Raw genomic sequence first — 12519 nt, 5'->3', positions numbered from 1 at the left:
TCCCACTCCGAGGGATCCCTCCCGGCCGGGTGTGTAGAAATCCCGGCTGCGGGAGAGGGGCGGCTCGGGGGGCAGCGAGCCGGGCTCACAGGCCCTCGACCCCCCGCCCAACTTCACTGAGCAGTTTCACAGCATCCGTCTGCTGTCGATGCCGCGGTGTGCGAGGGCAGCGGGAAGCAGGAAAGCTGGAATCTGGTTAGATTTTTTTTTTTGCTTCTTCTTTTTTTTTCCCCTAATTAAAAAAAAAAAAAAATCCTACCTAACTCCATCAACCCCATCATTCTCCAGGGAAATGGCCTTGGCAGTCCGGGACAGGTAGGACGGGCCGGTGCCCGCTGCTGCCCGCACCCGCGCAAAGGGCGCTCTGCGGGGCCGGGGCCGCGCTGGTCTCCAAGGGCTTCTTCCTCGGCTGGAGAAGGGCCGGGAGGGTCCGGAATCGTTTTCTGGGCACTGACCAGAAATAAATGAGCTTTTTTTCCTTGCCGTTTGATAACATCGTGCTGCCGCGCTGTAAAATGGAAGGACCTATTTACTATGACAACAATATTTTTAATGGACTGCAAGCGACTTGTCCCAAAGTTGGTACTGCAAACAGCAAAGGCATCGCTCTGTTTGTAGGCGACACAGCCAGCACCGTATTTTGACTCCGAAACTCTGTTTATTTTTCATTTATGACCCATTGCCGGGGTTTTTATCCCAAACGAAAAGAAAACGCAGGATTATCTTTTCGCAACGCTGAGTTTTATTTTGATTTCTTTGGCCCGAAATCCTGCCCTCGGCGCTATCAACACGTCGATTCGGGCCAATCTGCGGGAAGCGGAGAGCGATCCTATCTCCAAATAACCCTGCCGGGGGTATTAACACGCGTGACGGCTCCGGCCGTGGGCAGAGGGCGCAGCCCGAGGGGGTTGGACACCTTGCGGCAGCCCCCGGAGGAGGGGGGAGAAGGGAAGGGCAGTATCGGGGGGGATGCAGAGAAAGGGGTGGCCAGAAGTTCAGGGGAAGCCCCCGGGAAGGGGAGGAGACCCTCCCGTGGGAAGGGACCCCCCCTCGCCCGCCCCCGTCCCTGGGAGCTCCCTGGGAGTCTGCGACCCTTCGCTCGGGGTTACCGACTCGCCGGAGGTGGGAGAGGTTCCCCCCTCCATCCCCGATCCGCTTCCCATCGGAGGGGCCTCTGGACACCCGCTCCAAGGATTCCCGGCAGGGGCGGCTCCGTGCCCTGGCCCCCCGCACCCCGAGCAGGGCCGGCAGCGCTCCCAGAAAACCCCTGGGTTACTTTTTGTTTATTTCTTTTTATTATTATTTGTCGTCGTTGCTTATATTCTCTCTCTCTCTCTTTTTTTTTTTTTTTTCCTCATCCAAAACCACACTTAAAAAAATGATAAGGAACGGGTTTTATTGATTTTTTTTTTCCACCACAACATTAAGTTTATAACAACATAGGCTGTTTTAAAAATAGGACCGATCCCTAACAGAAAGCGAGAGGGCAGAGAGTACAACCGAAAGGGGAAAACAAAATTTAAAATAAAATAAGGAAAAGGAACCAACCAACCCAAACCCTTGGGAAGACAGCAAACAATTGTCAGACAACAGGTGAGTAGAGACTAAGACAGAGAGAGACTAGAGGTGTCCACTCCTCACTTGATTTCTGCCTATTAAAATCCACATACTCAATGGACTTTAGAAGAAAACTGTACATCATATCAAATAAATTAAAATTACCCTAAAGTTGATTGTCCTTCACTTAAAGCGCCCAGCTCACCGAATCTCCCTTATTTTATTCGCATAAGCCAGGTTGATGTTAATTCCCATGCCTTGCTCCTCTCTTCTCACTTTCCTTCACTCTTAATTCTTTTTATGTTTGTACAACATGAACGAATGCAGTTTTACAATGCTAAAACCCCTTTCCTCACCATTCAAATAAAAGCAGTGCTTTAAGAATCATCGTACAATATTGCACAGTTCAAAAGTACAATAATATTAATAATAATAATAATAATAATTAGTGTTACAAAAGAAAGCAAAAGGGTACAGATTTTTTTTCTCCCCAAAATACCGAAATAACTTTACAAGGAAAAAAAACCCCAAAACAACCTGACAGCTAGGAAAACAAGAATTATAAACAAGAATTAAAAATGGCTAAGTAAACGATAATAAATAAGGGTCACTCAAAGCGTGCGGGCATAGTTAACCGTTCACTTTGAGGCTGTATTTCTTGCTCGTAAAAGTCCCCATGACAGAAACAGAAAGGTACAAAAGGTGGGCAAGCAAAGAGGCAAAGGTCTGCTTAAATGAAAAGCCGTGGTCGATGAAGTTTGAGTCACGACAGGATCAGGAGCCTGAACAATTATTTGGAGGCAGAAGGAGAGGTCCGAAAGGAACAGAAATTCAGCTTCCCGTTAGCGTTTGGCAAATCTCGAGGAGTGGCCTGGGATCATTCCTTTTTTTATTATTAATCCTTTCTTTTCCCCCTTTTTTTATTATTTTTCCCCACTTTTTTCCCCTTTCTTTTTTTTTTTTTTTTTTTTTTTACAAAAATAAAACTAAAAGCCACAGAGACCATCGCGGTTTTCATCCACGTTTACAAAAGGTGTGACAGCTCCAGGGTTCTCTACAAGTTCCCGCTTTCGTTTTCCTCGTTTTCCTTTCCCTCCCCCCATTTTCTTTTTTTCTTTTTTTTTTTTTCCCCCCCTAGATTTTTGTGACTTTCCTCCTAACACCACACACGCCGAGGGGTCCCCCCCACCTCCGCACCTCTCTCCACCCAAACCCCGTGCTCCGCAGACGCCGGCCGGGTGGGTCGCACGAAGGGCTGGAGTACTTACAAGCGGGCGGGTGCCTTGCGCGCCTCTCCGCGCCCCTCCGCGCAGCGGCGGGCGGGCTCAGACGGGCCGCAGGAGCGGCACGGAGGTGACCACGGGGTGGGAATAGTAGACGGGGTGAGGGAAGGTGAGCAGGGGCTGCGTGCCGGGGGCTCCGCCGCCCCCCGCGCCCCCCTCCGCGCCCGAGTTCTCGTGGTACAGGATGGGGACGCGGACGATGCGCTGCGCGGCCGCGTGGCTGAGGTTGGCCGCCTCCAGCTCGGCCGCCAGCTGCCGCTTCCACTTGTTGCGGCGGTTCTGGAACCAGATCTTCACCTGGGTCTCTGTCAGGTGGAGGGAGGCGGCCAGGCCGGCCCGCTCCGAGCTGCTCAGGTAGCGCTTCATGTCGAAGGTGGACTCCAGCTGGAAGACCTGGCTGCGGCTGAACACCGTGCGCGTCTTCTTCTTGCGGCACGGCTTCTTCTCCGGGCTCTCCTCCCGCTTCTTCCAGTCCTCCGCGCCTCCCTCCTTCTTCGCCTCCTCGGAGTCGCTCTCCTCCAGGACGATCTCGTCGGGGCTCTTGGAGTCCAGCTCCTTCTGCTCCCCCTCCGCCTTCAGCAGCGGCTCCGGGGAGTCCCGGTCGGTGCCCGAGGCGGGGGACGAGTCCCTCAGCAGGGATTTCTCTGCGGCTGGATGGGAAGGACGAAGCGGGGGATGAAGAGGGAGGGATAAGGGACAAAAAAGAGACACCTTCACCACCCGGCCCCCGCGTCCCGTCGGGGGAAAAACGGGACGAGCCGGCCGGGGACCCCGCGTCGCCCCGCCGGCAGCTTCACCCCCCCGTGGTGCCCACCGCGGCCGCCCCGCCGGGGAGGGAGGGAAGGGAGTTGCGGGGAGCGGTACCTTCGGTGCGGGGCAGGTGGGCTCCGGCCGGCGTCAGGGCGTACGGGTACCACCAGGTCTGGGCGCGCTCCAGGCAGTGCGCGCTCAGGGCGAAGCGCGGCGCCGGGATCTCGAAGCGGGGGAAGGCGAGGTCTCCCACCTGCGAGAGGGCGAAGCCGGCGCCGTCCACCGCCGCCTTGCCCGAGGGGGCGAACAGCGCCCGCGGCTGCTTGGGGGGCGCCTTGGGGGGGCCGCCGTTGAGCAGGTTCTTGATGTAGAAGGACTCCTTGGGGGGAGGCGGCGGGGCGCTGGGTGGCTCCTGCCCGGTCTCCGGCATCCTCCGGTGCCCGCCCGGCTCCTGCCCGCCGCTGGCCCCGCAGCCCGGCGCGCAGGTGGCGGCTCCCGGCGGCGCGGGGGACGGGAGCGGAGGGGCGGCGTGGGAGCGCGGCGGCGGGGCCGGCCGGGGCCCCTCGCATGGGGGGGCGGCAGGACGGGGGGCCGGGGGGACCCGCGCAGCCCGCGGCACCGGGGCGCTGCTGCGGGCAGGCGGAGAGCCGGGGTCGTCGCTGCCGCCGCCGCCGCCTCCGCCGCCGCCGCCGCTGCTGCTGCGTCAACCTGGCGCCGGATGCTAATGATGAAATCAAAATGTCATCCCCGCTCCGCGCGGGGAGCACGCGGCGATTGGGCGCGCACAAAGGCGAATGGGATCAGGCGGGAGGCGGCGGGAGGAGAGGGCTCCGCGCAGCCCCTGCCCCGCAGCCGCCGCGGACCCGGCCCCCTCCCCGCCCCGACGCGCCGCCGTGCCCGGAGGCGGCGACCGCCCGACCGCCCGTCCCCGGCGATGCAGAGTCCAATGAGGCGGCGAGCGGGGCCGGGCCGGCGGCACAAAGGGACCGGCTGGGCGCAGGGAGCGCGGCGGGAGGCGAATGGCTCGGGACGAGCCGCTCCTGCCTCAAAACCGCGCCCGCCCCGCCCGCGCCGCCCCCGCGCCCCCGCCCCGCACCGACGGCAACAAAAGCCGCCCGCGCCGCAGGGGGGGCGGCGGGCCGGGCCAGGCCCCGCCGGGATGTCGGGGCCCCGGGATGTCCGGGCACCGGGATATCGGGGCACCGGGACACCCCTGCGCTGGGCACAAATGACTTTGCGGACGGCTGCGGGGCGGAGGCTGCGGGGCGGCGGCAGGGTTCTCCCCCCGACGGTGCCCTCCTTCCCGGGCATCCCCGCCGCGCCCTTCGGTCCCCGGCAGCGAGAGCGGGCAGTGGGACACGTCGAGCCCGCGGCGGAGGGGTGGCAGCGGACACGGCCCGGGAGCGGCCGCGGTGCTCCAGGGCACGGCCCGGCCCGGCCGCTCCCGGGGTCCATCCCCGCCGCTCCCGGGGTCCGGGCACGGGGTGCTCCCGGGGTCCGGTTATAGGGTGCTCCTGGGGTCCATCCCTGCTGCTCCCGGGATCCATCCCCACTCCAGGGATCCATCCTGGCAATTTCCCACATCCACCTGGCCGTTCCCGTGATCCATCCCGGCCGTTCCCGGCATCCATCCCGGCCGTTCCCGGGGTCCATCCCCGCCGCTCCCGGGGTCCATTCCCGGGATCCATCCCTGTTCCCCGGGTCCGGGCACAGGGCGCCCCCTACCGGCCCTGGGAGGGCCCCGCGTCCCGGGCCGGGCGGTCCCGGAGCATCCCCCGCACCGCACGGCACATCCCGGGACACCGGGAAGAGGCGGCTCTGGGCCCCGGGAGCCGCGACGAGACCCCCGGCACGGCGGTGATGCCGCGAACTGCCCGCGGGGAGCAGGTGGGGCCCCCGTTGGAAAGGGAAGGGAAGGGAGAAGGGAAAGGAAAAAGGAAGGGGAAAAGAAAAGGGGAAAAGAAGGGAAAAAGGAAGGCAAGGCATAGGAAAGGAGAAAGAAAAGGAGAAAGAAGAAAAGGAGAAAGGGAAAGAAAAGGAGAAAGGGAAAGAAAAGGAAAAAGGGAAAGGGAAGGGAAGGGAAGGGAAGGGAAGGAAGGAAAGGGAAGGGAAGGGGAAGGGAAGGGAAGGGAAGGGAAGGAAGGGAAGGGAAGGGAAGGAAGGGAAGGAAGGGAAGGGAAGGGAAGGGAAGGGAAGGGAAGGGAAGGAAGAGGGAAGGAAAGGGAAGGGAAGGGAAGGAAGGGAAGGAAGGAAGGGAAGGAAGGGAAAGGAAGGAAGGGAAGGGAAGGGAAGGGAAGGGAAGGAAAGGAAAGGAAAGGAAAGGAAAGGAAAGGAAAGGAAAGGAAAGGAAAGGAAAGGAAAGGAAAGGAAAGGAAAGGAAAGGAAAGGAAAGGAAAGGAAAGGAAAGGAAAGGAAAGGAAAGGAAAGGAAGGAAAAAAGGGGAAGGAAAAAAGAAAGGCGAAGGAAAGGGGAAGGAGGAAGGAAAGAAAGAATGCAGAGCTGTGGACTGAGTTATTTTTACATGTACATACATGCAACAATCTCTCCATTTAAGTATTTTAATACTCTAATCAAATGTGATTTCTCCTGCCAATTCCTTTTAAAGACACCCACTGGGCAATTTGAAACAAGACATCTTTTATCTGAGTCAAACTTCTCAGTGGTATTAATGCTTGCAAGGTATCCCCAGGAGTACTTCTTCCCCTGAACACTTGGGGCTACAAATAGAGGGAATATTTATATAGAGTAATGTAACATTTTTGGCTGCAATAGACCTGGTATCTCATGTACCTTTGTCACATCTTGAGGATGGGGCTCAGCAATTATTAGTTTACAGAAATATTCTGGTTTTATTAAGAACTATTTCTTGTTTCTGCTCTTGTTAACAACATAAAGGCACCAGGCAAAGTAAATATCAACAGAAATTTTTCAAAGAAATGCTATTTCTCTGGGAACACTCCTCAACTCTGGTGTAATGTGTATAGAAAAAAAAGAAAAAAGCGACACAAAATAGTTTTTATATAGAAACCAGTCCATAGACACTTAACTTGAGCTCCTGGGTTAAAGCTCTGTGCTATCTGTTTGCAGGTCTTACATGGAAAACCAAGGGTGCAAAGTTCTTATAGAACTTATTCTCCATCTCAGTGAAGATTTTATTTAGATATGAGCCACCAAAATAATTCTGTACTGAAACTCCCACCCTTTTCCATCCATCTTTCACTGCTTTGGTAATTATGAGGTCTTAATCCGTTTGGAGTCCCTCAGGGCAAACAACTCCTGGTAGAAAACTAAGCAAGGATGAAAAATCAAACCAGCCTCTGGAAATGTTAAAAGAAATTCCCACTTTGCAATTCTTTATTACAAAAAAACCAAATCAACCAAACAAAAAAACCTTGCAGTGCTTTAAAAGAGCCTTTCTACATCTCTATCATTTAGGGTCCATAGGTTTCTCACATATTTATGTATTTTATTTATTCCCCTCCCCAGCAACATCTGGATATTAAAGACTGGTATTGACCATCCCCCCCCATGCCCACTGGTGATGGAGCTGAGTGGATTTTGCTGCAGTCTTTCTTTATTTCTGTTTCTAGACCTGCGCTCCTACCATTCCATTGTAAACAGATAATTATTATTTCATTAGCGTTCCAATTCAGAATTAATTGGCTAATTTACACATGGATCAATTGTATAAATGTGATGCTTGTGATAGGTCCTTGATATGATTCAAAGTAATTGTTTATTTTCGGGTTTTGGCTGTATTGTATTGCAAAGTGATTTATCCCCTTATTTATCCTGTCTCGGCACTGCCTCTTCTTTTTCATTATTTTTCTAAAGAGCTGCACTCTTGCTAGGCTCAAGCACGAACCTGTGTGGCGTGATTCTGTGGTTCCCACACTTAGATGAGCTCCCAAAAGCCCTGCCTGGCAGCCTGCTGGTGTTACCTGCTCATTCTTCCACAGGGAAGTGCTGAAGCACCTCCTTGCATCAGGCTTTAGATGCTGAGGAGGAGAGGGGAAAAAAAAAAAAAGGGATGAGAACACAGTTAACAGCTTGCCCCACACAGAAACACTCCCTTCCCAGGCAATCAAAATGAATTCTCCCCCCACCAGATTTTATCTGCTCTCCAGGCAGATAAGCACAATTTTGGGAATGCCAGAGATTAGCTGCTGTAGGGTTTGAGCCGTTGTCAGTAGCTCTCCTCTTCCTACTGCAAATCTTGCCAGATTACCGGTGCCTTCCCAAAATCTGAGTTAATCAGAAACAAGGCATTTCTCTGTCATTCTTTCAATTGCTGCTTCTGAAAGGCATGACTGGAAACAGAGGTTACCCAGAAGAGGGATGCTACTTTCCCATCATAAGGAATGCCTCTTTGCAGGATGTATTTGATAAGGATGTTTTATTCAAGACTGGAAAAACTACAAGGGAGTTGTGCTTTGTAGCCTGTCTCAGGTTTCACCAGGCTGAGTGGATCAGGGGGTATGTGACGTGTGTGGGTTGAGAGGTATTTTGGAACAGTTAAAGTTGTTCCCTTATTATGCCTCACAATGGCATTTTTGTGCCTTTAAATGGAAGGCTTTGTTAGTCTCTCTTTTCCAGTGGCTTCCTGGCAAGCTGAGAGTCCTCTCTGACAAATATTAGAATCTTACAGCACTTCAAGAAAGCAGGTTGTTCAGCTTAGGGGATTTTTGTTTCTGAGACTCATCACAGTCCTGTGTCTGACTCACAGAAACATTATTTTTACCGGAAAGGGGAAAAATTTCTAGGTTGTGATATTTTTGTGAACCCAGCGCTGCTGCAAATTCCGTGTAATTTGGAATAAATCCACGGGGGCAGAACTGATGGGCAGATGATGCAATCTAAGCGCAGCCTTTATCTCACGCAGCACCACACACGTGCTCTGTATAATGTGATATGATGCTCTGATGTCATCACAAACTCACACAACATGTCCCCTGCTTTTGTCATTTTGACTTGCCCACTGGTCTGATTTCTGGCAGGTTTAATCATCTTGATATTAGTCATGTGTGTACAGCTTGTCACTGCCACAGGTGAACTCACAGAATGGAGGTCAGACGATACACTGGAGGAAATCCTTTGTGAAAAGCACCATGGGAAGATTTGAAGGCAGAGCATGTGCTGTTCTTTAACATCTCATCCAAACATAAGCTTTACTGTAGCTCACCCTGCCAGTTTCAAAATATTCCAGGACAGAAACATTTCGAAAATTTCAGGACAGAAATACCCAGAGAACAATGGGTAGGGGGTGGCTTTGCAGCTTCTACGCCCCAAAATCAAACCCAAAGCTAGGCAGACATCGGGACTGGTGAAATTTGAAATAAGTAGATCTGTTTGTGGCCATAAACAGCTCATTTATTAAAATCCACCAAAAAAAATCCTGGCACCACACCTGAAAAGCTCTGAGTATTTCCAGTTCCTACTGAAATAGAACATTTCTGCAGAGCTGTGTGGTGAATGGCCTGGCTAGAAAAGAGGTGTTAAAACCCACACTCAGCCTTCACATCTCAGATCCAAACTGTCCATTTGCAGAGAGCCAACAGAGAGCAGAGCAGATCCAATGTTTGTGTGCAGGGCAGCTAGATAATGTGCAGTTTTAGGAGTTCTTAAATAATCATTGATTTCAAAAGTGTTACAGCCCATTGACTCAAAAATCAGCTGCTTATAAAGACTCTTATGTTCATGTCACAGATCCTTGGCAATTGCACAACAGTTATGCTGAAGATGCATACTGAACAGGAGCTGGGTTTTGAATTTTATCAAAAGACCCTGAGATCACCTGAATTTCCCTAAGAATTTTGGCTGTAAATGGCATGACAGCCTGAACCAGCTTGTTCTGAGTCAGCAGATCGCCAAAATAGCTTGTGGTTTTGCAAAATAAATGAATGATTGGGTCATTTGGTGCTTCCACGGAGCTGCTTTGTCAAAACCTCAGTGTGCTGTGCACTTATTAACGACTCTGTCTTGCCTGCCAGTCCCCTGGGAAGGCTACTCCTCAGGGAAGCTCAGTGTTTTAAGGAATCCCAAGAAGCCAAAGTGATGCACACACCTCAGGAGCCTCCTTCCACCTCTTTTGGCTGGGGCATCCTCAGGACATCTTGTCCTCAGATAAACAGACAGCTCAGGTCCTCTCATCGCTCCTGTGGTGCACAGACCCTGTTCTGCCAGTTCTGCAAAACAGAACAGAGAAAAGAAGATTTCTGGCCTTTTTTCCCACATAATGTCTCTGTACATTCCAGGGAAAACCTTATCCTAGGCAACGAGGTTGCTTATTTATCTCTCTATATTGATATAAGTGCTCAAATCCACCTTATAAAAACAAAACATCAGAGGCCAAGAAATTACTGCAACTGGGCAAAAATTCTTTCCTCCAAAGACAAACTCCAAATTGTCCTTCTTTGACTCACAGCTCGACATTTATATCTTTGTTTGTTGGTTGGTTTTTGTTTGTTTGTTTTGGTGTTTGGTGTGGTTTTTTTTTTACATTGCTTCTCTTTTTTTTTTTTTTCATGGTTGAAAACCTGGAGATCTATTAGAAGGGTAAGCATTACATAGAAAATATTTTTCATGTATTTTAGTTAAACACTAGCAATATATACTAGGGATTCATCAGTAATTAACTTAATGAAAGCAATGCTTGTGGAGAGCAGTAGAAGGATTAAATGCCCTGTTGTGCAAAACTTCTGATACTCATCTTCCTCACCATCAAAACCACTGTGGTTACACCAGTTTTCTGCACAGCAGGAGATTCCCTTTGGCATTAGACCACAAGGATCTTTCTTGCACTCTGGAATGTTGGCATGAAACTCCTTCCTCACACAGAGATATGAGAAGCAATCATGAAGCACTAACAAGGCACGACCAAAGAGGACTTTTTCACCTCATTTTACAACAGCAGGTTTTTGTCATGTCACTAAGGATCTATGAATAATATCAGGAAAAAAAAATAAAGGGGACTGTGTACAATTGAACACCTGGTTCAAGGTGGCAGGTAAGGCAAATAATAATAAAGTACCATGTATGACAGATAGTGGAACAATTTCAGCTTGGCACAGGCATGAAATGCAACATATTTAAATACTGTTTGGTATCTACAGAGCAATTGAGTTGACAAAATAATACTTTTAGCATAGTAAACAAGCATTAGGTGTTTTTCCTCAGCAGCCTGATATGTATTCTTGCCATGTGCTGTCATCCCCAGAGTATGAAATCTAAGTTGCTTATGTAATGCTGTCATTAAAAAAAAAAAACAAAACCCCACAGCAAAACCAACCAAAACAAACCCAACCAAAACAACCCCCCCAAAAAAACCCTCCTTATAATATATTTCCATTTCTTTAGATCACTGTTACTTCGATATTCCAGTCAGGAAAATCATATACAGCACACGTCATGCTGCCATGAGAAGTTTGTTATGTATTGCTGTGCTTGAGAGCTGCAATGGAGTGAGGAATAGAGGAAACGCTAAAAGACTCGAGGGCAAACCTGTGAATGACACCTCTGCTTCTTGTTTGGTTGTTTATTGGCAGCAAGGGCTGCTCTGAATGAGAGGGTAAGGCGCTGTCTCTCTGGTTAGAGCTTCTGATTTTATTCTTGCAAAAAGCACTGAGGCTGATCAGAGATTGCGGAGCACTGATCAGAATTTCCAGATGCCCTTGAAAATGCCCTTCACCTTCATAATCAAGCTCTGAAATGATAATATATTGATTGGAATGCTCCGCAGCAGCGTGACACACTGAGGGTTATTGATAAGCAGCTCTGTTATTTTCAGGTGACAAACAAGGGCAAGGGGAGGCGATTAAAGCAGGGATGCAGAGCTGCCACGATGATATTCAGCTGGAAAACTTGGGCTACGCCAAAAAAGGTCTTTGCTTTCGTCTGGGAACGGGTTTTGAACCTGAATTCGCGGAGAATAATTTCTAACGTCATTACAACGATGCTAATAAACACTCATCCAGCAAGGAACGGGGTTTGCTTCCCGGCTCGTCCCGCCCCACTTCAGCACCGCGGCCAGCGCCGGGAGCCGTGGGGCAGGCTGGCACTGTGCGGGGCGTCTGCCCGCAGGTTTAGGGCCGGTGGGTCCCATCCTGCACCCTCCTCCCCGTGCTCCGCACATCCCGGGATGACGCTGCTCCGAGCAGGGTGAAGAGCCGGAGCCCCCTCTGTGCTCGCGAGGAGAAAGAGGGGACCCAATCTCTGTAACCTCGAGGAAAAAAAAAAAAAAAAAAAAGAAGAATTAGCTATTTTAACAGCTCCTGAACGACCAAATAATTAGTTGCATCAAACCCTGAGATTACAAGCTAAACGCAGCACCCTTTGTCTGCTGTGTCCCGAGCGTTCACAGGCAAATTCAAGAGCATCACATCTTATTTTAATATCATTTTATAAGAAGATGTGGGAATCGTTTCGCTTTCCAGCAGTGTTGGCACATTGCCCTGTTTATTCTCCAGATGGTATTTTTTGTACTTCCCAGAGATATATCAAAGTTTATGCAGTATATGTGTAACTCGGAGGAGATGGAAAAGACATTGACAATATTAATTGTTTCATAAATAGTGGCCGATAGGATATGCCTTTTATACCCTTGGCTTAAACCCTGTTATTGAAAAACCAATACCCTGCCATTTGTTTATACTTTTCTTGGCGTGCAAGGCAGATATATTAGAGTGAATGAAGCTAATAAAAGGCTCCAGGCAGCATTTTCCACACTCGACTTTCAGGCATGGCCCCTTTTTTCAGAAGAAAACTGTCTTTTATTTGGGAACATCATAACCATTCTGCCTGTCTGTAAAAATGTATGAAGAACCAGAAATTACAAAGGGCCAAATAGAAAGGGCCCTTTGCTTTTAGGTGAGCACTTCTGCACAGGGGCGATTCCACAGGCTCCACAGACCTGCTTGTGCAAGTACCTGCT

At 50.7% G+C, this 12519-nt stretch overlaps 1 protein-coding gene across 1 annotated transcript; it reads right to left on the bottom strand.

Annotated features, from left to right (window-relative positions):
* Nucleotides 1-2882: 2882 nt before the first annotated feature.
* Nucleotides 2883-4020, bottom strand: HMX3 (H6 family homeobox 3). The gene is made up of 2 exons (XM_050305375.1): nt 3705-4020; nt 2883-3490 (listed from the first exon to the last, which is right to left on the bottom strand). Exons 1-2 carry the CDS (start codon nt 4018-4020, stop codon nt 2883-2885), a joined length of 924 nt encoding a protein of 307 aa, XP_050161332.1.
* Nucleotides 4021-12519: the final 8499 nt, after the last annotated feature.

This window comes from Myiozetetes cayanensis, unplaced genomic scaffold, assembly GCF_022539395.1.
Source record: "Myiozetetes cayanensis isolate MyiCay16 unplaced genomic scaffold, myiCay2020 scf10, whole genome shotgun sequence".
NCBI lineage: Eukaryota > Metazoa > Chordata > Aves > Passeriformes > Tyrannidae > Myiozetetes > Myiozetetes cayanensis.
This window is presented reverse-complemented; position numbering and strand designations above follow the sequence as displayed.

Bases quoted from the DNA above. Each gene is read 5' to 3' on its own strand.
- HMX3 (XM_050305375.1), bottom strand. From the start codon at position 4,020: ATGCCGGAGACCGGGCAGGAGCCACCCAGCGCCCCGCCGCCTCCCCCC. The intron at 3,491-3,704 runs GTACCGCTCCCC...CTTCCCATCCAG, and splicing joins CCACCTGCCCCGCACCGAAG to CCGCAGAGAAATCCCTGCTG.